The 25918-nt window shown below is 34.2% G+C and overlaps 3 protein-coding genes across 4 annotated transcripts in view; 1 reads left to right on the top strand and 2 right to left on the bottom strand.

Moving 5' to 3' along the window:
- LOC125841370 (heat shock factor protein HSF8-like) overlaps positions 1–25918 on the top strand; it is a 267031-nt gene that overhangs the window by 111280 nt on the left and 129833 nt on the right. The window lies entirely within an intron of this gene.
- On the bottom strand, positions 77–4954 carry LOC125841372 (uncharacterized). Of its 2 annotated transcripts, none has more exons than XM_049520486.1 (11): positions 4835–4954; positions 4254–4518; positions 4057–4140; positions 2104–2237; positions 1911–2008; positions 1624–1712; positions 1443–1548; positions 1166–1314; positions 1019–1089; positions 748–862; positions 77–580 (listed from the first exon to the last, which is right to left on the bottom strand). In XM_049520486.1, the coding sequence occupies exons 2-11, from the start codon at positions 4506–4508 to the stop codon at positions 410–412; spliced, it is 1272 nt and encodes a 423-aa protein (XP_049376443.1). In that variant the 5' UTR covers positions 4509–4518; positions 4835–4954; the 3' UTR covers positions 77–409. The 2 variants fall into 2 exon arrangements, with proteins under 2 accessions (XP_049376443.1, XP_049376444.1); XM_049520487.1 differs by having other exon boundaries at positions 4254–4513; positions 4835–4948.
- On the bottom strand, positions 6450–12446 carry LOC125841376 (uncharacterized). Its single transcript, XM_049520491.1, has 5 exons — positions 12315–12446; positions 10377–10459; positions 8755–9350; positions 7751–7862; positions 6450–6707 (listed from the first exon to the last, which is right to left on the bottom strand). Exons 1-5 carry the CDS (start codon positions 12384–12386, stop codon positions 6671–6673), a joined length of 900 nt encoding a protein of 299 aa, XP_049376448.1. The 5' UTR covers positions 12387–12446; the 3' UTR covers positions 6450–6670.

Here is a 25918-nt window from a genome sequence, read left to right as displayed (position 1 = left end):
TGGAAGATATGGAGATTGAAATGATAGCATAATTGAATATTAGCTACTGTATTATGGTTCATTGCCTATTACAGATTCATCAAATCTTGTCGAAGAGAGACGAACTTTTGAAATCATAAGATCCCAATATCATGCTGAACACCTTGATTGATGAGAAAAGAATACTAGTACAACAAGACAATCACAACTGATGTTGTAATGTGAAATGTCTGCAAATTAACCAGGAAATTTAAAAATGATCTGAGAAAAATTAACATAAAGGAAAACAAAATTTTAGCGTGAGGCATGATGTGTAGGTTAAGTGCACATCATGAGTTGAATCTCACGGCAAACCAGAAGTCTGGTATTTAAGTGAAGGGTAGAGTGCGGGTCCATTATCCATCTTGTTTCAAACCATGCTTTACATGCCTCATCTCTGGGTTGTGCTTGATTGAGATGCAATTTGAACCCAAGCAAACTCCTCCTTGTATGCTACATGTCCGTCACATGAGGATTCACATGTGTACACAGCAATAGTAGCCCAATCAAGAGAATGCACATCATTTTCCACACCAAAATAATAGAGTATTTGTGGTAAAACCTGGAAGCGACAGAAAAAAAAGAGAATGAATTGAAAATACTTTTCAGGCAACCCAACAAATTAAGCTACAATTTCTACAAGACAGCCAGAGACATACACAACTGCTTTTAGTAGTTTGAGAATCACCACTAGTTAGACTTGTAAGCAAAGCAAAACCTTCATTATACCTGAAATTCGAAAGCCCTACGGCCGCCACAATAGGTGCACTTAGGGATGTCAGCCTTTGATGGTTGGCCACTTGAAGTTGGCCATAATGGTTTTGCTCCAGCATCTCTGTAATACCTATTTTCCAAGATAACGATCGAATCTCAGTGACAAGTCATGTGATCGTAATTCTTTGTGAATAGCAAAGAAGGCTGCGGCAGTCATTTATCTATGCACGCATAGTGTTTTTCCAAAATTAATATAGTAGAAAAAAGCCACAAGTACTTCAATCACCTTAATACTTGCTCAGGGGTACGAGATATCCTCTCCTGGAAAGATGCCCAACTCTTCTTGTCATCTCCCCCCTGTTGTAGAAACAATTATGTGAAGTTGAAAGTTATAGTCGATATATCCATCAACCACTAGAATAGCTCTGCATACCTCGAAGCTGTCTATAAGTGCCTCAATTGATTCATCCACTCGGCTTGAAGAAATCAATGAGTTCACTTGACCATTATCATCAGAAACTTTATCCTCACATTCATCAGTAATTGCAATCTCATATTCTGGCCAGAGACTCTTGCTTGCAACTGTTCGAGGATTAAAATCTCCATGAACTTCTCATGCACTGACATTCTAAATATATAACATTCTTACCGTTTTTCTAGTATCATATCATTTAAGTAAGATTTTAGAACAAAGCATCGATTACCCTTACCTTCTTGCACCTCCCTAAGAGTCTTATTATTACTAGGTTCAGATGCATCCTGAGAAATGCTTGAGGGTAAGCAGCGTTGTTTATGACCTGATTTCCAATGAACAGTCTGCAAATTGGATTCAGTTAAGAAAATTCCATCCTAACAGAAAGGAGCAAATGAAGCATGGTACACGTTGCTGACCTGGTGTTTCTCCGAGCAGTAGTGTACTCTTCGGCAACCACCACAGACTTTATCTCCTTTCCACGTACCACACCAGCCACAGAGAACAGCTGAGAAATGAAAGACAAGATGTATTACAAAAAATACAGGACATTTATGTGTAAATATTTTTGGGTGATCAATTAATATGGAGTTGGAAGAAAAGGAAAGGCCAACGACTTCGATAGATAATCGCAAATACTTAATCAAATCAATTGTCAACTTGAGTCATTGACCAATGAAAAAAGTAGATCCTTCCAAGGAATTACCTCCAGGACTAGAAGGTTTATCTTTCCCATTGTTTCTTGGGGGTTCACTGGAGTAAAAAGAGTTATCACGGGGCAATTGGCAACAAAAGACCTTGACACTTGAAAAACACATTCAGTAATCAGAGTTAGATGAAAGGACACATAAGCATGGTAGTTTATAGTCACACAACGAAATTCAATTGTGAAGAAGTACCTCCTGGATTGCTTGTCTTGGTTCCTTTTCCACTGCTCATGTTGATCTTTAAGGAGACAGGTCATTGATGTACACATGAAGAGAAATAAGGTGCGGTGAAAAGTCGAATCCTTCTCCATGAGTGGTGCGTAAACCTTAACAATAAGTAAAAAACAAAAAGGAAAAACATCAATTCAGTTTCCTCTTTCCACTCTTCTTTTGCCACACCGGGAAAAACAAAAAAGAGGACAAATGGTAGAAAAGGAACCCTGCACACAAGTAGATGTAGAGCCCATATGATGCAGAAATAACTAATACATTATTGAAAAATAGGCAGCAAGTGAACTAATCAAGGTGAAGCGCCTGGACAACTTAAGGAGATGACTTTCTTTGGCAAGACAATAAACAAACAACTTGAGCATTCCTTGTAAATTGGAAAACAGTGACCAGAGACAAAAGGAATGGGTGTCTGAGAATCAAAAACCTAAGAGTCATAACAAATGCCTCTTGATGAAATGGCTTTGGAGATTCAGTATTGAGGAAAATGCACTTTGGAAGAGAACCTTGGTTGGAGAAGTTCACTTTAGAGAACCCACGGTGCACCAAAATCTCTTAAGCACCTCATTGAACAGGATTATGGAAACAACATTCAAGGATATTGGAGTAAATTTGAGACAAATATTGTTTTCTCTTCCCGGTAATGGAAAGAGAATCAGATTTTGGGAAAATACATGGTAGGGCCACATCTGCTTAAAGACCAATTCTTGGACATATACAGTTTATCCCCCACAACACAGTGGAAAGAAAATTACAAAATTTCATTTAGCACAAAGTTGGAATCTCTTTCTGGGAGGAGTTTGAATGATTGGGAAGTAGAAAGCTTAGGCTTTTTGCTTCAGATGCTAAACAGTGTAGTTTTGGATCACAACAAAGTCAACTCCATCAGTTGGAAGAGACACTCCAAAGGACTTTATTCAGTCAAAAGTTGCTACACTATGATGGAATCTAACAAGTAACAACAGGGTTATATGGGCTTGGAAGATTTGGTTCAATAGATTAGAGCTCCTTTGAAGGTCTCTTGCTTTTCTTGGATTGTGATTAGGGAACCTTGTCTCACTCAAATAAACCTTCAAACAGGGGGACTTCAGCTTTGCAGAAGTGTCCATTGTGTGGAGCAATCGAAGAAGATAGCCCCTTCTTTTTGCATTGCAGGGTCACAAGTCAATTATGGAGCATGTATTATGAAATTTCAGGCATTGGATCATGCATATCTCCATTACAAAGCTGCTGCAGTGCTGGAACAGAAAGGGGGTTGGGGCTTATACAAGAATTCTCAAAAGAGGAGGCGTTGTACTAGTATCCACAGGCCCTAATTTTTCGCACTATTAGCTCAAGCCATTTGGTAGACTCTGGTTGAAAGAATCATCAGATCTTTTAAGGCAATGGGAGAAACATAGATAGACTTAAACTTAGATAGGAGAAATGTATTCAGAAGTCGTTAACAATTAAAATCCTAAACCTATCGGAAGAACTAAAGTACCATTTGACCAACTCCAAAAGGATAATAAGAAAAAAGAACCACATCTCCTCTTATGTTGTATATTGTACAGTTCGACTTAGACTTTATGCTGTACAACGTCAAGTTAGATTGGAAACGCTGTCTTCTGTAAATTTGATGGAGACTTTTAGCTTCAGTAAAAGTTAACTGTTTTTATTTGGGTAGCTACTTCAGTGTTTAAGTATGTAATGACATGAATTAATGATATATGTTCCCAGAATTATCAATACTATTCCCTAAACTTAAAAAGAATTACTTTGACTTCGCTTCTAGCTCCATCTTGTATCAGACAATGTTTTCCAATTTGTAGGCTAAAGGATCCCCAGACCCCACTTTGTTAGACTACACTGCATATGTTGTTGTTAGATACAGCCTGCAGCTAAAATTGTAACTTCCACAAGAACATAAAGATATACCTGAAGCATGAACTGCAAAGGCTCGCCACAGATATCACAAAGACAGGATCTCCCTGTTGGCAAGTTAATTGGATCCAACCAAGCCTACATTCACAGAAACAAAATTTAGAACTCAATCAACCTTGGAAGCGTCTTTCACCCTAATGAATATGGAAATTAGCGCAAACGAATCAACGAGAAAACTTTTCTAAACATACAGGAGTACCCCCAGCTTTGCTTGGAAATAACTCACGTAGCAGTGACCATGAATTCTCAGGCTTTTCAAGAACCCCTAACCCCACAGGTTCCTTGTCTTCATCCTCCTCCTCCTCGTCATCATCATCATCATATGAATCAACATCTCCCCTGTCATCAATTTGAACCTCTTCTTGATCTTCCTCATCAAGAGGTGTAATTTGCAAAGTCCTCTTTGAAGAACCTCTGCTCCTTCCAGCATTAAATTCTTCCTCCATTTTCGCTAAACTATCCACAGTGATGGTTGAAAAAAAAACCAATTACTTTCCAGAAAAATCACACAACCTCATGCTCAGGAGCCAATTAAGAAACTAAGGGAATTTACAACAAGCAAAATACTAAAACTCCACCAAGACTCAATTTTTATGGAGACCCAGTTCATATCAAGATGAAAGAAGTAAAAATAAAGGGTTAAAAAAGACCTCATGTTGAAGAACCAACTGGGAAAATAACAACAGGCGAAATAAGAGAACTCCCATTACTTTTCTACAGAGAACCAGTTCATATAAGCATTAAAAAACAACGATTAAGTGGAGGAAAATACCTGAATTAGATGTTTTCTCGTTCCCTTTTAAGCTTTGAATTATATTTAGCTGAGATTAAGCGAGTGTTGAGACCTCAAAAAGCAAACAGCAGGAACAGAGCAACCAAGGAGAAGGGTTAAGGCAGAGAGACATAAACCTCTATTTATATTTGGGCTTAAATAAATGTGGGTTAGAAATTGGCCCAACTCATGGGAAAAATGCACTTTTGCCCCTTGTATTACATTTTGTTTGGACAATTGTTACGTATTATTTCATAATGTATCATATTGTATTATATTGTATTTTGTTATATTGAATCTAACTATATTATTTTTATGAATACGGTGTTTGGATAGATTGTATCGATCTCCGTTGTTACATAATGTCATATATCCATAATTTTAAGTAATAAACCTATAAGAAAAATAGGATACGGGGTAGAGCTATTATGAAAAGGCATGATAAATGATGAAATATGACTATTAAATAATAAGTAAAGATAAAATGAGAAGAAAATATTAAGGTAACGACGGGATCACACCAAATCGGTCGCTATATAAAATGAGTCTTTTTGTCATTAACGATGAATTTAAACGATACGATATAATAGAATTTAAGTAATAGTCAAAACAAACATCATATTTAAACTAACAATACAATGGGTAACAACTATCCAAACAAGGTGTTAGTTGTTAAACCATTTAGCCGGCATACATTTATATTCACATTATAATTATAATATTCATAAGTTATACCCCGCGCCCTTAAAAATTTGTACTTTACTAGGCATAAGTTCAATTTTAAAAGCAAAAATTAAAGACCATCCTATTTAAAGGACAAATTTTGCAATCAAATATTGTTTTTATTAATAGATTTTCCAAGTATATCTTTTTTGTGAAAATCATGCCGTTCTAAAATCATTATACTAAATAGTACTATTGTCTCATGTGATTGGATATAATGGATAAACAAAATTTTCAGAATTTTGTTCAGTTATTCCTTTTTGGAATATCGATTTATTAAGTAATTTTCTTTTTATTTCTCTGGTTGCTTATAGACCTTTTAAATCATGACTTAAAGAACTCTTTTGAGCAAAGTCTAATGAGAAAATGTTAAATCACAAACTTAAATTTGTAAGTTATTACAAACATTAAACAACAGTCTAGTATTTTGTAAGCAACATTGGTTAATATATGCTTAAATATTACACCTCTATCTATTTTTGTCTGAAAGGCAATTTCCCAGAAACACAATTTATCAAAATATGAACAAAATTTGCAACCTAAAAAGAGGACATTTGAGTAAATCAACCCAAAAGTTTCTACTTCAAATAAAACATTTTGCTTTTCCCAAAATAATAGAACAAAATTTGTCTAATAACGTCAATTTTTCATTCCAACTTGAAGCTGAGTTTTTTAAATTTGAAAAACTTGTTGAACCACATTTTCAAGTAAATAATTTCTTTTTCCTCACAAAACTTCAACAAATCTAGAGTAAAATGCACGTTTCAAACACAACTTTAAATTTCTAACACACTATTCAATTTAACTTCAAATACTGCTTTCATTTTTCACATATCATCAAATTCATGTGCAAACACCTATGGAAAGAGGAGAGGGTGAAAGAAAAAAACTGAAGCTCATAAACGCTTCAAATCAACNCCCCCCCCCCCAAAAAAAAAAAAAAAAAAAAAACTGTTTTGTCAATATTTCGAAAAATCAACCTACCAGGAATGCTGTACAAAATCTAGTTTTACATCACAGCTTTGAATTCTAGTGCAAAAACATTAATACATGATTTTTTTCTCTGTCGAATTGACAACTACACATTTGAGTTTCAACTGAATCAGTACGACGCTAACCATCTCTCTTCTTGGATTGCTCTGAAAGATACCTGCATCACATCCAAAGTTTCAGGGGTTGAGCTACAAATCTAACTAAAACGGGAACACTCATGGACAACTTTGTCTAGTAAAATAAGTGGGCATCTTACTTATTTTCTTGTGTTCGACATGTAAGCAAAAACTATTACCCCAAAAAGTAAAAATAGTTGTATATAATCTAAACAATTTCTACGAGAGGTTGGGGTGTAGGTAGGGGTGTGCGGATGGGGCTATGGGAATAGCGAGGAATATGAGTTGTGTTGGAGGGTGGGAATGACACAATCAATGTGGAATACCATTTATGAAACTTGATTACCCTACTTCCACAAGGGAAGTCGTTTTCCTTATTTTTAAGGAACTTACTTTCCTAAAGAAAATATTTTCCAAAATTTTTGACCAACCGAACGAGGGAAAATTGGAAAACCTCTGTACCGAACACACCCTAAGATTAGGTTATCTTCTAATGAATATTAACCCAAATCCTGCTATGAGAGCACTTCAAATACTCACAACAGAAAAGATTCAAGTGTTGCAAGACTTTAGAACCACACTCTTAACTGTCGTCTACCATTGACCTACATCTGAAATTCTTACACTAGTGCCTTTAAAGGTTCCATCAAGTGAAGTCTTTATCTTTCTTTTGACAACGATGTTGTTCGGACGAGCTTGGGTGCACCTTGACTATTTCACAGGTACCTGCTAGGCTGCTATCTCCTACCAACTAAGGTAGTACCAGATAACTCTACCCACTAAATCTTAAGCAGCCGATGAGAAGATATCACCAGCCATTTTTGTTCTCTATGGGACAGCAAGAGAACTTCATTCAGCTAACCTTCATAGAGTAATCACTAAACAGAAGAGGTGATATGGATCCTTTTTTAACTTCAACCAGAAAATTATGTTTACGAGCAAATATTTGCATGGTCTGATTCTGAAACAGCTTGCTTTCAATTTTTTTTCAAATTTACCACATATGCAAGAGTTTGGTGTTAAGCAACAGTTTCCACAGAAAGGTACACTGGAGCATATCAGATCATCCATTGAAGAAACTTACTTTCCAGTGTAAAAGCCAGCAGAGTACCATGCATTCAGCACTTCCGCTAGATCCGTCTCCAAGCCGGTAGTTTTCTCTGCAGCAACAGGGTTCATCATCGCTATTTGTTTTCCTGAAATTTGAAAGAGTAAAAACAAAGTACTTAAAAGGATAGAAGGACATTTGAAAGATTGAAGTTCTTTCTCACATCATATTGGATCTTTTTGTTGTTCTCTGAATTTCTGTAGCACATTTGAGATCCTCATTGTATTATATGATGCTAGTGCTCCTAGCAGTAAGTCATCAACATGCATTCAGTGTAGCAGGACCTAGAATCAATGGACTTAGATTGCTCACTTGCCCTGCTACCCAGAGATACTGAGATGTTGACTTCTACTGAAAGACAATTTTTCATTGCAAATTTCCTAAAGCAAATATCTTCATTTGTAGGGTGTTTTCGGTATGAAGTAAAGTGTTTTCCATGGAAAATATTTTCTTGAAAAATGTTCCCTAGGAAACTAAGTGGGTTTCCTACTCATTTTTCGTGTTCGGTAGGTAAGCAAATATTATCCTAAAAGCAATTGTATATAATTTAGACAAATACTATGGTAGGTGAGAGTGGGGAGGACGGGGTGTGGGGGCAAAGATGAGATGTCTTGGAAGGTGGGAGACACAATCAATGTGGAATGTTACTATTGAAACTTGTTTTCCCTACTTTATTAGGAAAGCCATTTTCCTGATTTTAAGGAGCTTGTTTTTCTAGAGAACGTTTTCCAAAATATTTGACCAACCAAACATGGGAAATTGGAAAATCCTTTGTACCAAACACACATGTAATCCATAATCAATCAAGTCAAAACTTGCTTCCCCCACCCCCCTCTTCTCCACCTCTGTCTTCTTCTTGTCCGTATTCATTTCACCTCATTATGTAATAGAAAATTGAAGGATCTTCCAGTTACTATCACATCACACCCTAGACATAAAAAGAAGCAGTCATGCACTCAAGCATCAAGAGAGCTGCTCACCTTCCTTTGCAAATGAATTCAGTGAAGCCGTGTTAGAAGCTTGCTTTAAAGAGGAGAGTGCTTTTTCTGCAGCTCCCATTGCTGTATCAACCAAATTAGGGTTTTGAGGAGATGATTTCCTTTCTTGAACACATCGCAAAGAAGCATTGCATGGTTTGTCATCCTGATTTACACCCAAACAACAAGGTGATGCAGTGCATGGAGACACCCAACTTTGGCATCCATATGGGCAGTAGAAAGAAGATTCTGTTGGATTTAAATTATGTGATGCATAAGCTTGATATTCTTGAGAAGCAGAACCAGAATTTTGATCACCCCAGATGCCAAACTGGTTAAGTTGCTGCAAAATCTTTTGCCTTTGATCCTCAAGTTCATAATATTTGTAGAGTAACTGGTTGTAATCTTCTAAACTCTGTGAACTGCTGTTCTCTATGGCCTTATCCTGGGTGTTTTGCTCACTCAGTTGACCAGTATGGTTTTCAGGAGTAACTGCCTCAAAAGAGGAATTTTCTTTTACTGGTGGAAGGCTGCTTGCATCCCCAATTTCTGTAGTGGTATCTGGTGCAGCTTTGCTGTTATCATCTCCCTCCCCTTTGCTTCATCCACACAGGTGAAAACAAAACAAAGAGGAATAAAGCAGAATGTCAGTCTCCAGACAGTTAATTGTTTTTTCCTGATGTAACTTGAAAAAGTTTATCACGAGAAGTACTCTCTCAGTCCCATTTTATGTAAAGGTGTTACGGTTTGGGGAGTAAAACAGTTTTTTCTTTGACTATTCTTAAAAATATTTTGAATCATTAGATGTTGACATTTGACTTGTAGTATGTCGTAAAGTTTTAAATACAACATTATACCCAGTGATATCCCACAAGTGGGGGATAGTTTTCAAATATGTATAGTTTATTCATAGTCAAATTTAAGTGTTTTGACCTAAGTACTCCAAACTCCTTCACAATTGGGACAGAAGGAGTACCTCTGCATATTTACTACCCAGGCTGGCACATGTGAAGCAAACAAAAAGTAAACGAAGGGGATACAGGGAGGACGATAAAGTTTAATAATAAAGCAATAAACAGGGAAAGTTGTGGCATATAAACAACGTATTACAATGATAAATCATCATAAAGATGATACCTGACCTATAAGTCTACCAACCAGAATACGTAAGAACTTTAATCAGCCCTACTAGAAAGGCAAAGTAAAAGTACTTAACATAGCTCTAAGTTAAAATCCTAGCAGAACAAATCAACTACTAGCAGAACAAATCAACTACTAGCAGACATCTCAAGATGCATCAATATAAGAGAATTACGTAATAAAAGAGTTAGAAAACAACAAACTTTTCCAATTCTCAAGATATGTGCAAATCTTTTCAAGTAGTAGCATTTCCTATGTATTATTTTTTTACACTAAAAAGCTCAAAGAAGAGATAAAATGAAATATCAGTTGATTCAAATCATGAATAGGCCTTTCAAGCTCATTTAATATCACTCATTTAGAGTCATAAATTGAATTCATTAAGAGTTAGAAATGTCTGAGTCTTTATAATAATTTTTAATCATTAAAATAGCTCGAAAGAAGAAATAAAAAGAAATATCACTCTAATTGAGTCATAAATGGACCTTTTAAGCTCATTGCTTCCGTCGTCAGGAGCTGTCACATTCTCCTCTTTGCTGCTAACTTTAGCTCCTTTACTATGCATAATCTGGAAATTGGAAAGAAGAACATCAAGAGAAACATATAAAATTTTCTTAGAAAGGGAAAAGGAGTAAGAAATGATAACAATCAGTAAACAAGTATTGTGTTTGATTCTAGGCTCTGTGCAATAGCAGCTGTGACTTAAATTTGACTCTCTTTATGGAAGGGGTCGGGATGAAGACCGCTTTGGAGGGTTTGAGAGAAAAGCAGGCTGTATGGAAGCTGGGGAAGTTAAGAGGAGTCAAAAGATCATGGCCAATGCAGAGAAGTAGTGGAATCGAAATGATGTCAAGGATGATGATCGTGAAGAAGAAGGAACAGCAAATGGGGAGAAAGGAGAGCCAAGATACTTTATTCAACTGTGGCAGCCAGAATCCCAGAGATAAAACAAACTAAATTCAAGTTCAACAAGATTTTAAGCAAGAATGACAGAAAAGAAATTAGTAGACCCAACTTCACATACGAAAATAGCCTGCATAATGGAAGATGCACCCAGGAAAGTTCTACTTGCGCTCAGATAAAGACAAAAGCATCTCTCATAACATCCTCAAACGCAGGACATAGTAAATAAAATGAACTACATCCTTGACAGTTTACCTAAAAATTACTTTAAAAGAACTTTATCACTAAGTATTGCTCTCTGGTACATACATTGTAGGAAATGCTTTCTTCCCTTTCGTAACAGAAAGCAGCAACTTATTCTCTCTTCAGCCCTCCTTTCCCTTATTCCAGCACCACACAATTCTCTAGTGCTCCTCCTACAACACAATATAACGGAATCCACATTGCTTCTGTTCTTTTCTACCCCGTCATCTCAGAAACATTGGCAGCAAAAAACACCATAAATCATCCCCTTGACATACTAGAACCCAAAGTCAAATAAATGAAAGGCACAATTAAAGTAGAAAAGATGGGTCCTCATGTAAATATCATTTTCTCGTGTCCAACTTAATGCTTCCAATCTCCTCACAATATCCAACTGCCTAGAGCTTTACTCAAGAGTAAAGGCCAATAGCAAAGGTTGTCAAGTGAAAAAATATTAAACCTAATAGAGATCAACTACGCTGCTATTCTACCTAAACCTTGATTGAGAGTTACACGTCACCTGTGCTAGTCGGAGACTCAGAGTTATGAGGTACTTCATTGAATAGTGGAATGCGTACAAGATGACCGGAAAACAACTGTAATCAAGACCAAATTGCACTCTTACATAAGTAAACCTCCATCGGTATCACATACCATGTTCCTTTTTTCTCACTATACAATGGGATCAACACTCTAACCTAACGAATTTCGTGCTGGACCTGCTGGTAGTCCATGCTAACAAGGAAAAACAAAAAATGGGGTTTCTTAAATGTTCTTCCTGAATATCTTAAATTGAAGCCAAAAAGTGTTAAAAGCAGAAAGTCCCACATTGGTGGTTAATGAGATGAGTAGACTCTTTATAAGGCTTGGACAATCCTCCTTCCTTTGAGCTAATTTTTTGGGTGTGAGTTAGGCCTAAGACCTAAGTTATCAGAAAGTATCACAAGTGCATATGTAATATTAAAACAACAGCTACCCTCAACTCCGACACTGTTCAGTTACATAAACCCTCTATTAATCCCATTCCACTCCATTTGAATTTCATTTTTTACCCTAAATTATACTAATCAAGTCCAAAAATTATCGCCAAGTGGAGAAGGAATATGAATGATTAGATTACTAATACATCTAGAAAGAGAAGCGATTTTAAGTTCAGCAGAACTGCGTTGAAAGCAAAAATTGAAAATACAGCTGACATACATTTTAAGACGTTGAAAGATGACTAGTAAGAGCAATGGAAGTATGAGTTTTCGTAGAATGTAGAGTGAAGGGAGAACCTTGTACTTGGTTACGGCATCGTTGAACGCATTAACGAGGGCTGAATCGTCCCACAAATCGTTTTCCCCCATTTTCGCTTTCTACTCTGCTGAGTTGCAAGAGAATTGCAGCAGGGTTTAAGCTGCGTTTTGACTTTTGCAGGGTTTAAATTTGATGGTCTTTTTGAATTAGCTACTAAAATTAATTTATCTTAAATTATTTTTTTCATTTCACTATCTATAACAGTACGATTGCTTATATTTTTTTTGCACTAGAAACAAGTGTCTTCGCTAGTACATATCTATCTAATACTAGATATAGGACCCCGTGCCAGCACAGGGCCCAATATATATTATTTTTTTATTTTAATTTATGTCATATTATGAAATTTGAGAAGTTATTGAAATTTTTATATGATTTTAAAAATATTTTAAATTTTTAGCTATTGTGATTTGTAGTACTTTTTTTTAACATAATTTTGAAAATAATATTTATTACTCTCTTTGTTCTAATTTATGTGGCACACGCAGAATTTCAAATATTAACCATTTTTTATATGTCTCTTTAATATATTAAGTTCTTAATTATTGTATTTTATAGTACATTTTGAACCTAATTTTTTAATAATATATGTTATTTGCCATGTCCCAATTTATGTGGCATTAATTGATAGATTTGTTGGAGTCGAGAGATTTATTTTGTTAATTATTGTAATTTATAGTTTCTTTTTCGTCAATTTCAAACAATATATGTTGTTAATTGATAGAATACTTTTAATGTAATTTTTTTAAAAAAATATGTGTGACTGTCCATGTCCCAATTTATGTGGCACATGTAAAGTTTTGACAATTAACCAAAATTTTAATACATTTAAAAAAATATTTTTAAGTCGTTAAATTTTAAGTAATTTAAATTGTTGTATTATTTATTACAATTTATAATGCTTTTAAAGTAGTTTAAATATTGTACTATTTATTATGATTTATAACACTTTTTTTTAAAATTTATGTCATATTATGGAATTTGAGAAGTTATTGAAATTTTTATATGATTTTAAAAATATTTTAAATTGTTAGCTATTGTGATTTGTAGTACTTTTTTTTAACATAATTTTGAAAATAATATTTATTACTCTATTTGTTCTAATTTATGTGGCAGATGCAGAATTTCAAATATTAACCCTTTTTTATATGTCTCTTTAATATATTAAGTTGTTAATTATTGTATTTTATAGTACATTTTGAACCTAATTTTTTAATAATATATGTTATTTGCCATGTCCCAATTTATGTGGCATTAATTGATAGATTTGTTGGAGTCGAGAGATTTATTTTGTTAATTATTGTAATTTATAATTTCTTTTTCGTCAATTTCAAACAATATATGTTGTTAATTGATAGAATACTTTTAATGTAATTTTTTTAAAAAAATATGTGTGACTGTCCATGTCCCAATTTATGTGGCACATGTAAAGTTTTGACAATTAACCAAAATTTTAATACATTTAAAAAAATATTTTTAAGTCGTTAAATTTTAAGTAATTTAAATTGTTGTATTATTTATTACAATTTATAATGCTTTTAAAGTAGTTTAAATATTGTACTATTTATTATGATTTATAACACTTTTTTTTTAAATTTATGTCATATTATGGAATTTGAGAAGTTATTGAAATTTTTATATGATTTTAAAAATATTTTAAATTGTTAGCTATTGTGATTTGTAGTACTTTTTTTTAACATAATTTTGAAAATAATATTTATTACTCTATTTGTTCTAATTTATGTGGCAGATGCAGAATTTCAAATATTAACCCTTTTTTATATGTCTCTTTAATATATTAAGTTGTTAATTATTGTATTTTATAGTACATTTTGAACCTAATTTTTTAATAATATATGTTATTTGCCATGTCCCAATTTATGTGGCATTAATTGATAGATTTGTTGGAGTCGAGAGATTTATTTTGTTAATTATTGTAATTTATAGTTTCTTTTTCGTCAATTTCAAACAATATATGTTGTTAATTGATAGATTTTTTGGAGTGGACTATTTTTTTTATTAATTATTGTAATTTATTGTTTCTTTTTCGTCAATTTCAAACAATATATGTTTATTATATAATCCATTTTATGTGGTACCAATAGTATAGTAATTAATAATATATAATATGTAGTATTTAAGTGGAAGGTGGTGGGGCCCACTTATATATTTTATAAATATATTGGACATTAGTAGTGATCTTATTGGACCATTGGTAGTCATTCCTAGACTCTTCTATAATATAGTAAAATATGTAGTAATTTTTTTGGTTTAATTTATATATAATATTCATAAAATTTGGAGAGTCAATCAAATTTAATATGATTTTTAGATATTTTAAATTATTAATGATTGTATTTATAATATTTTATGTAATTTTTAAATAATATATATTATTTTCTATGTCATAATGACACTACTATAATTTTAAAATCAACCAACTATTTTACATTTTACATATGATATAAATTATTTTATAATAAAGGACTGTACCTGATGTGTTTAATGAATCTAATTATATGTAAGAAAATTCAAATTAATTTTTAAAAATTGATTGAAATTCTGGCCTGTCAAAAATAATAGAATCGAGCATCAAAATATAAACTTTTTGAACCCTAAACATCAAAAGGAACCCTCTCTAAAATGCACATCAAAACATACGGTTCGCTCGTTTATGAGCAAACTATAACTACCATCTCTTAACACCCATCATCCTCGTTAACTCCAATTTATCCAAATAATATTACACCAACTTTAAAGGTAGTTCGTCCACATAGTTAGGGCTGGGCATTCGGTATTTCGGTTCGGTTTCGGTTTTTTCGGTTTTCGGTTCTTGTACAACGTGTACCGAACACCGAACCGAAATAATTCGGTTCTGTTCGGTTTTTATTATTTCGGTTCGGTTTTTATTAATTCGGTTCGGTTTTTGTTAATTCGGTTTTTTGTTATGGGCCTGCTTAGTGGGCTTTTTAAAATTTTGTAATTTTTTTGTTTATTTTATTTATGTTTTATTTCTTTTTGCTTATTTTACTTTGTTTTTCAAATTATTGTATGATTCAAAATAATAAATTGTCGTTAACATTGAAATTTAGCCTTGTTATAACATTGAAATTTACCGGTCGTTGTTGTGCTACGGCTGCCAGCTGCCCTGCTGCGTGCTGCTGGTCACCAGAACGGTTGACACTGTTATAGTCTGTAGACGACTAGACGTGGGAAGTGGGAACGGTAATTTTTGCCTTTTGGGAAGTGGGTTTGTAAAGTTGAAAAGTTTGAAAAGACAAACTTTTGTTTTTAATTTTAAATTATAATATTTATTTTTAAATATTAATAATTAATATAATATTAATATATATTATAATTTAATATATTTCGGTAAACCGAAATACCGAAATACCGAATTACACAAAAATTGCATACCGAAAACCGAACCGAAATACCGAAAAATACAAAACCATATACCAAATACCGAACCGAAAACCGAAATACCGAAACCGAATTACCAAAATAATTCGGTTTGGTTCGGTTTTTCGGTTTTTCGGTGTTTATGCCCACCCCTACACATAGTTCTTTTTATTTCTTCCTCACATGAATTTATATCCCTTTCTTCCTCACGTGAACTATATTTTTTTCTTCAACAATAAATATAGATTATTCACTCCACAATTTTCTCTTCCATCTTCTACTTTTTTTATACATTATATTTTGATTTTTAAATTTTGATTCCCATGTCTTAACAATCCAGAAAGTCTGTATATTCAATTGAACCAGATGTTTGTAAATGCACAAAATATTGTAAAATAAAAAACAACAAGAATTTCACAAATTCTTGATCATAAATTTTAAAATTGTGGGTATTTAAAAATTTAAAAAATTAAGCTATTCACTTCAGAAAAATAATGAATTCGATTATTTTTTATGAACATAAAATTATCATTCTATAGAAGTGGTGGTGCCCTTGGACGACCAAGGGTGCTCCCGTAATTTTCCTTCTCACCTGACTTATTCACACACTCCACCTGCTTCTCCCTTGGGTTTCCACGTGGGTCAAACTTAAGAATGCCCTTCCACGACCAAGGGTATTCCAGACATTTCCTTCCTAAAAGAGATCTTATTATGCTGACCATTTTCTGCTCCTGGGATTGTTTGCCGCGTGTCTCAGCGGCCACGTGAACCGATCGACGCATTTCCCAATTCACACTACAACTTTTCCTATCTGGTCTTCACGGACAAATTTACTTCCTCCATGGTTCCTTCTTCGAAGACGAAGAGCTCCGTTGGAAGCTGAAGACTTCCTCTCCGTACAGTTTTGCTGCTTCTGCGAACTACGAACCCAAAGGTACGCTCTAATTCTTGCATCTGCACATTATTTCTCCGCTTTAGACAACAGGGATGATCCCCTGTTTGTCTTGCTTTTGTTGGACGACCAAGGGTACTCCCGTAATTTTCCTTCTGAGCTGACCTATTAACACAGTCCACCTGCTTGTCCATTGGGTTTCCACGTGGGTCAAACTTAAGAACTAACCCAGCTAACTCACGTGTGCCCCTTTTCCTGAAGTTGTACCTCCAATCTTTTCCACATATTTGGATCTTTTGACTACATTCTCATCTTTTTCTTCCGAGTTCTTTCAGGAATTCTCAGTTATTTTTTTTAATTAATATTCATGTCAATAATTCTATCTCATCTACACATGCGAAGTTGTTACATGTAACTGTATATTATTTTGGATTATTGATTGTAGATGTTTTTCCTACTTTTGGAACTAATTAATTACTAACAATCTAATTATTTGTGCAGAATTCTGTAATATAAAACGTTACGGTTTAAGAATCGACCTTTAGTGCTTAATTTTGTCTTCTGATATCGATAGTAAGCTATTTTGTAAACATAACTTTATGGTGGTGTTGTATTTCATAGTCTCTGACATTTTTTGTTCAGATGGTTCTTCTCTCTGTCTTTCTTTTTTTAAAAAACTTTTCTCTATTTTTTCATTCCTTGCTATGAGAGGTTTAGGCTATGAAGATGGATGAACCAAACGTGTTCGATGATATGTCCGAAATAACTTAACTATTTGGTAAGAATCTCTACAGTTTCTCTTTTGCTATTAGCGAGTAAATTAGGACTGTCTTCAATGATGTAAAGTTAGGAGTTCATTCAATTTTATTTACTATTGAATTTCACAGGCTCCTCAAAGTCAATTTTGCTCAACGTGAAGAAAGCGGAAAAATACATCACTGTTACAAGTAAGTTTTGGACTTTTTTAGTCTATTATTTGATAATGTATAATATTGATAGTTGTTTGTTGTGCCTCCCCTGCAGTATTACTTATCTACTAATGTGATTTTTGGCACTCTCCTGTGACATGGACGTTATCGAACATTTTTAATATCCTTCATTGGCTTGGAGTATCAAGTTTAGTAACTTTTCTAAAAAATATATGTATATATCCTTTGAATTCTTTTCTTACTTCTATCTATCAATGTTCTTTAATTTTTTTTCTTATAGGAACTACTAAGGGTACTAAAGAAACAAGAACAACAACTACTAATTCATCAGCTAAGATATGTATCAGAAAGCAAGCGCAACTTGAACCAGTATTTTTTATCTCTACCGTGTTTCATGGACAAAAAAAAGGGAATGTTTATGGGGATTTCACATTTTCGACTTCAAAGTTACCCATGGGAATTGGTAATTTAATCAAACTTAGATATTAGGAGTAATATTTAATCCTTTATTGGTTTACGTGGTTTTAGGTTCTGATATAATCAAGTTATTTAGAAAGAGAAGACAATATGAGGACCTTAGATAGCTGCAAATTCTATCGTCGGAGATGTTTCTTGTGTACATGATAAATGTCATACAAAAGAGTAACCAATTTTAGCAATTAAAAATGAAATGAAGGATAAATCATGCTTCATCTTACTACTTCTCTCTGGTTATGTACACATGTACATCCAATAAATCATGTTAAAATTTCGTGACTCTCCTTTGTGAGAAGATTTCAGTATCTCGTTAGTTTTCAAATGTAGCTTAGACTTTGGATTGGAGAGTTGATCTGTTAAGTGGACATCTTAACACATTTATGTGATAGTATATTCGCAGAGCAGATTTTTACTTTCTTTATAGCTCAAGTTTTAATTGTAAATAACTTCGTTTCTTCCATATTTATGTTCTCTCAACTTACATACTGGACGTGCAAGTATAATATTGATTATGAGACTTCCATCGTCCACTGATAGCTGCACAAATGGAGAAAGAAACAAAGAATCAGGAAGATCTGGTAACTTCACATCTAATTTCAAAATCTCTCTAAACCATATTTCTAACACCATCACAGTAGAAAGGCTCAAACAAGATATAGAGCGCACACCTGAATAAAAAATATTGGCACACGAAAGTCCCCAACGATGGCAACAACATATAGCAAAGCTTGTGTAGCAACCTAGCTAATGGGAGATAGAAGCCCTATAGAACTAGAAAGAATGTTTCGAGGATGCCAACACCCAAATTTTAATCCAGAAGTTGTATGTCTTTTCCCATAATTGAGATACTTACAACCTTTCTATACAATTAAGCACCGTGAAAACTATTATTCCTGGAGGACACACATTTACTAGAATATCATTCTTTTTTGCATTCTTCAGTTGGAGCAGTTCAACACCAAAATTATGCATTGTAAGCTCCTGCCTTAGTTTATGCAGTGTAAACTTTGTAATCTTCACCATTTGATTACGTTGTTCACTATGATCATCGTTATCTCCCCTTGATATAGAAACTCTATATTCTAGGAAAGTAAACTTCAGGGGACTGGTTGTATACTCTTAGACCTCTTATTTCCTCTGATTGGTCTATCATTTGTATCCATATGACTGCTTTAAGAATATTTTGTATTTTTATTATTCCATCCAATTTCCTAATTTCATTCATGTAAGGATACTTTCTTTCATACAATGAATCACCGTTAGAAACATGTAATGAATAGTATACCTTACAATATTGGCTGAAGCATAACATGTGTGGTTCAATTTTTTTAAATATTTGTTTTTAATTCATTTGTCGATGTTTTCTGTATACTACTAAGAATGTGTGGGAAGTCGTTAGGGAGACAAACTCTGATGTAGAAAATGTCTCTCAAATTTTTGAGTTATCTCTCCACATTTCATGTCTTTTTTGTCTAAATTTCCAAGATTTACAACATTATAGTGCTAGGGGACTTGTGTTAGTTTTGAGATATCTCATTTTCTATTTTCGATGAGTATTTGGTGACTTCTCTCTGAATAATTGCTAATGAATATCTCAATAAATTGCTACATTAATGTTTACAAATTGACTAGATTCTTCTGGTGTTTCTCCCACAAATATTCCCCTCAACATCTCCCTGAAAAAATTGCACCTGGAGGCATACTGCAAAGTCAAGTTGATGGAAGCCGGCAAAGATGCATTCCGATGTCGAATCAAACAAATACAGTAAGAAACACACTCCTTCCTTCTCCATAACTTTGTATGATTTTAGATGAACAAGCCTTTTCATCCCACTTCTCTTTTGCTATTTCTTGATTTGTGTTGATTTATTCCTTTAATTTATAATTTTTTTTAAGCCATAAAAAGTCTCAACCTGGAAGAACTACTTTGTTAAGCCTTGGAGATTCCAGAATTCAGAAGCTACCAGATTCAACTACCAGGCCAATGCAACATATATTAAACTACCTATAATGTCTATGTCTTGACCGTCGTAGAAAGCTATAAGCCTCTACAATATGAATGTAATACACTATGAAACGTGATATATTCATATTTAATTTGATCATGTTGCATAAACTACTAAGAGTTACTATAAGTTTGTACACGCATATGAATATTTATCCCTCTGTGAGATAATTGTATTAGAGTTAATATTTCATGAATGGCTCATTGGTGAAGCTTTCAATATATTACGTGGCAATTTTAGTTTCCTGCTGATGAATAACCTGACTAAAGATAAGTTGCAGGGAAATGACTCAAGGATTTCATTCGTTTTGTACTTGCCTTTTGTTTGCCTTTCGTGTTTATGATTAGTGGTAATTATAATGTGGTTTATGATTAGTGGTAATTATAATGTGGTTTCTCCCCAGTTAAATGTACCAGAAAGTAAAGATTCCATGAGAAGCTTATATTTCCATTTTACCCATACAAATAGTTGTGCTTAGTAGTACTTTGTTTGTTCTTATTGACTAGCTAATGTGGTTGAAGTTAATAGTTCTCTTTCACTCCTAACAAAGAAAAACCAACTGACTATTTCTTTGTGTTCAAAATATATAGGTGAATGGAAACAACATAATAAAATCGGAGAGATAATTTCTTTCATGCTTTTGTCAATTGGATTCACCTGAATTTAAATAGCTTATCTTCAAAGTGATGTGTTATTTTGTGTGCAATTTCAGCTTTTAGATGCATTTCCACTTCAAACTCTCTTATTAGTAATGATATCCCTCGAATTGTGTTAATGTTCACTCCTTTAATTTATTTTCAGGTAATAAAGAAGTTTCAACCTTAAAGAACCTATTTTTATTCAAAAATTTCAAAATTCAAAAGTTATATATCTGTTTTAACCTTTTCTAGAAAGCTCCATGTAACATTCTCCAAAATATTTGTAACATACTATGAAATGTGTTAATGTTGGTATTTATTTTAAGGGAAAAGGGACAAATATACCCCCGAACTTTTGAAAATGGTATGTTAATACCCTCCGTTATACTTTTGGTCCAACAGAGCCCTTGCCGTCCAATAATCACTGCACATTTGCCCCTCTCACTAACGGAACACACATTGTGTACACGTGGCGCAATCCTAGGCCACAACCCGAATTGATCAATTTTTTAACCTGAATTTCAAAATCTGTCCATAACCCATTTAACCCACCCGATTTACCCACAAATAAACTCAATAAAATCCTAAAGAAAAATGGAAATCTTTATTGAATTCATCAACACGAACCCTGATAGGATCCTTATGAACATTAACATCATTTTTAATCTTCTTCGCATTTTGGTGATCCACATACAGCACCGCCGGCAACGGCGGTGAAGGTGGCGGCGAAGGCTGAAACCCACCCCATCCGTTATTACTGTTAGGATGATAATAAGAAGGATATTGACTTTGATAGACTACAAATCTAGTACCATAACTGGATTGACGAAAACTAAAGTGGTAATTCGAATTAGAAGGAGTCGGGTAGTTGGGTGGGGGAGGAGAGGTTAGTATGTAAAGGATAAGGGTTTGAGGGAAGGGAGAGGTGTTGTAGAAGTTGCAGGTAAGAAGTAGTTTGGGTGGGGAAGGGACGGAAATGGCGGAGCAATAGAAGAAGACGGCGTCGTCGAAGAAGGAGGGTGGTGGAGGTGATGATTTTGATGCTTTTTACCCCATGAAATTCTCATTTTTATTCTTCCTTGCAAGAAGCAGAGGAACAGTAAGAGAAGAAATTTGAAGAAATCAACAGAAGAATTAGGAAGAAGAACGATGGAAAATGTGGGACCCACGTGGTTAAGGGAAAGTGATTAGGAAGTTAAGTTGTTGAAAAAATAATTTCAAAAATTAAGTTTTACCAAAACAATCCATTAATTAATAGGAGTATTACGACAATTTTTTTATTACAATCGTATTTTTTAAAACGTGTGTAAAGTTTAACGTAAATAAATAAACTTTTTAGGATTTTTCCGTAGGATTTTAGAGAGTTTATTTATGGGTAAATCGGGTAAGTTAAATGGGTTATGGACGGATTTTGAAATTTGGGTAAAAAAATTAGTCAATTCGGGTTGTGGCCTAGGATTGCGCCACGTGTACACAATGTGTGTTCCGTTAGTGGGAGGGGCAAATGTGCACTGATTATTGGACGGCAAGGGCTCTAATGGACCAAAAGTATAACGGAAGGTATTGACATACCATTTTCGAAAGTTCGGGGGTATATTTGTCCCTTTTCCCTTATTTTAATTATGTTGCATATTTACAGGCCTTCTTTTATAATTACTTTTATCTCTGCATTATGCCCGTGCCTTGCACATATATATATCATCATCATCATCATCATTCTATAAAAGTGGTGGTGCCCTTGGACGACCAAGGGTGCTCTCGTAATTTTCCTTCTCACCTGACCTATTCACACACTCCACCTGCTTCTCCCTTGGGTTTCCACGTGGGTCAAACTTAAGAATGCCCTTCCACGATCAAAGGTATTCCAGACATTTCCTTCCTAAAAAGAGATCTTATCCTACTGACCCTTTTCTGCTTCTGCGATTGTTTGCCTCGTGTCTCAGCGGCCCACTGGGTTTCCACATGGGTCAAACTTAAGAACTAACTCACGCGTGCCCCTTTCCCTGAAGTTGTACCTTCAATCTTTCCCACACATCTGTATCGTTTGACTACATTCTCATCTTTTTTTCTGAGTTCTTTCAGGAATTCTTGGTTTGTTTTTTTTTATATTCATGTCAATAATTCTATCTCATCCACACATGCAAAGTTGAATATAGATGATTGTTACATGTAACTGTATATTATTTTGGATTATTAATTGTAGATGTTTTTTCTACTCTTGGAATTAATTAATTACTAACAATCTAATTATCTGTCCAGAATTCTGTAATTTTAAACTTGACGGTTTAAGCTTGGGTCTTTAGTGCTTAATTTTGTCTTCTGATATCAATAGTAAGATATATTTGTAAACATAACTTTAAGGTGGTGTTGTATTTCGTAGTCTCTCACATTTTTTGTTCAGATGGTTCTTCTCTCTCTCTTTCTTTTTTTTTAAAAAAAAAAATTCTCTGTTTTTTCATTCCTTACTACGAGAGGTTTAAGCTATGAAGATGGATGAACCAAAGGTGTTCGATGATATGTCCGAAATAACTTAGCTATTTGCTAAGAATCTCTATAGTTTCTCTTTTGCTATTAGCGAGTAAATTTGGACTGTGTTTAATGATGTAAAGTTAGGAATTTCTTCAATTGTATTTACTATTGAATTTCACAGGCTCCTCAAAGTCAAATTTGCTCAACATGAAGAAAGCGAAAAAATACATCATTGTTACAAGTAAGTTATGGACCTTTTTAGTCTATTATTTGATAAGGTATAATATTAATAGTTGTTTGTTGTGCCTCCCATGCAGTATTACTTTTCTATCTAATGTGATTTTTAGCACTCTCATTTGAATTATTTTCTTACTTCTATCTATCTATGTTCTTTAAATTCTTTTTTTATTTCTAGAATTTATTTGTGTATCGAAAAGTAGGCACCTTGAACCAGTATTTTGTATCTCTACCGTGATTCATGGACAAAAAAAAGGGAATGTTTATGGGGATTTCACGTTTTCGACTTCAAAGTTACCCATGGGAATTGGTAATTTGATCAAACTTAGATATTATGAGTAATATTTAATCCTTTGTTAAGCTTTACGTGGTTTTAGGTTCTGATATAATCAAGTTATTTAGAAAGAGTAGACAATACGAGGACCTTACATCAGCTGTAAATTCTATCGTCGGAGATGTTTCTTGTGTACACGATAAATGTCATACAAAAGAGTAACCAATTTTAGCAATTAAAGATGTAATGAAGGATAAATCATGCTTCATCTTACTACTTTTCTCTGGTTATGTACACATTTATATCCAATAAATCATGTTAAAATTCTGCGACTCTCCTTTGTAAGAAGATTTCAGTAGCTCGTTAGTTTTCAAATGTAGCTTAGACTTTGAATTGGAGAGTTGATCTCCTAATTAAGTGGACATCTTAACATATTTCTTTGATAGTATATTTGCAGAGCTGATTTTTACTCTCTTTATAGCTCAAGTTTTAATTGTAAATAACTTCCTTTCTTTCATATTTATGTTCTCTCAACTTACAGACTGGACGTGCAAGTATAATATTGATTCTGAAACTTTCATCGTCCAGTGATAGCTGCACAAATGGAGAAAGAAATAAAGAATGAGGAAGGTCTGGTAACTTCACATCTAACTTTCAAAATCTCTCTAAACCATATTTCTAACACTGTCACACTAAGAAGGCTCAAACAAGATATAGAGCGCACACCTGAATAAAAAATATTGTCACACGAAAGCCCCCAACGATGGCAACAACATATAGCAAAGTTTTTGTAGCAACCTAGCTAATGGGGGATATAAGCCCTATAGAACTAGAAAGAATGTTTTGAGGATGCCAACACCCAAATTTAATCAAGAAGTTGTATGTCTTTGCCCATAATTGAGATACTTACAACCTTTCTATACAATTAAGCACGGTGAAAACTATTATTTCGGAAGGACACATATCTCATATAAAACAAGAATATCATTCTTGTTTGCATTCTTTAGTTCGAGCAGTTCAATACAAAATTATGCATTGTAAGCTCCTGCCTTAGTTTATGCACTGTAAGCTTCGTAATCCTTACCATTTGGTTACATTTTTCACTATGATCATCATTATCTCCCCTTAATATAAAAACTCTATCTTCTAGGAAAGTAAACTTCAGGGGATTGCTTGTACTCTTGGACCTCTTATTGTAATGACCCTCCAGGTCATTTTTAAATTAAAGAATTCATTTTATCGTTTAGAGCGTTCCTGTAGCGACCCCAAGTCATTTATGACTTGCTGGCACTGACTGTTCGGTCGCCTGGTCGTTCGTTTGGGTTTTAGGCCCGTTTCCCTGTTTTGGAGTTTTTTTTTTATAACTTGAAAAGTTGACTTTGGTCAACCTTCTTGGAAGACGTGCTCAGATGAAAATTCTGACAGTTAGGTTAGCTTCGGAAGATCGATTTTGGTCTAGAACGACCCTTTGTTCACTTCCCGAGACTTTAGATAGCAGTTGTGGAATCTGGCTCAAAACGATACTGGGTGTGGGACCCACTTTTCATCGAAGCGAGCTCCAAATGGAAATTCTGCCTTCACCGTTGAGTCCGAAATATCATTTCCAATCAGATTCCATATAAGGTTTGTATTTTTCCGACTTCGAACGAGTCCGAAACATCAAAATTTATGTTTGAAGGGTTGTAGAATTTTGACGCGGCGGTGACGTGGCAAAGCCACGTGACGCCACGTGGTAGAGGAGTGAATTCTGGAAATTTCCAGAATTTAGGACGAAATTCGTCCATAATTTTTCCTTCAACTTCAACTTGAGATTGCTCCTTCATTTTGAATCCAAATTAAGTGATTCAAAAGGCAAACTTCAAGAGAATTTCGAGGGGAATCTAGCGGTGGTCTCAGAAACGCGAGGGGAGGCTTCATTTGAGGTAAGAAATCGATTTTTAGCCACTGCCAGGGTGATTTCCGGATGGTTTTTTTGTTGAATTTTGAAATGTGAGATCTTGATCATCGTAAGTCCGTTTTGAGTCATTCTTGTGGCTAACTTGTAGAGTTTTTCGCAAGGATCGTCGTGGTATAATCTGTTTGGGTTGAAAGGGTCTCGTTTTTCCGGAAATTGGTGATCAAGGGGCTGTCCATTTTAATTGTTGTGGCTGATTTGCGGTGTTTTAGGCATCTGTTTGTGCTAAAATTTTGGGGTATTAGTTTAGTAAGGTATTTGGGACGTTTCCACGGATTCGATTTTGAGATTCTAATTGTGGGCC

Source organism: Solanum stenotomum, chromosome 10 (assembly GCF_019186545.1).
Source record: "Solanum stenotomum isolate F172 chromosome 10, ASM1918654v1, whole genome shotgun sequence".
NCBI classification, from domain to species: domain Eukaryota; kingdom Viridiplantae; phylum Streptophyta; class Magnoliopsida; order Solanales; family Solanaceae; genus Solanum; species Solanum stenotomum.
This window is presented reverse-complemented; position numbering and strand designations above follow the sequence as displayed.

Coding starts and splice junctions, on each gene's coding strand:
- LOC125841372 (XM_049520486.1), bottom strand. CDS start 4,508: ATGGAGGAAGAATTTAATGCTGGAAGGAGCAGAGGTTCTTCAAAGAGG. Junction 1,713..1,910: donor TAAACCTTCTAGTCCTGGAG/GTAATTCCTTGG, acceptor TTCATTTCTCAG/CTGTTCTCTGTGGCTGGTGT. Junction 1,090..1,165: donor CACTTATAGACAGCTTCGAG/GTATGCAGAGCT, acceptor TTTCTACAACAG/GGGGGAGATGACAAGAAGAG.
- LOC125841376 (XM_049520491.1), bottom strand. CDS start 12,386: ATGGGGGAAAACGATTTGTGGGACGATTCAGCCCTCGTTAATGCGTTC. Junction 10,460..12,314: donor ATGCCGTAACCAAGTACAAG/GTTCTCCCTTCA, acceptor TCCAATTTCCAG/ATTATGCATAGTAAAGGAGC. Junction 9,351..10,376: donor GGAAGCAATGAGCTTAAAAG/GTCCATTTATGA, acceptor GTGTGGATGAAG/CAAAGGGGAGGGAGATGATA.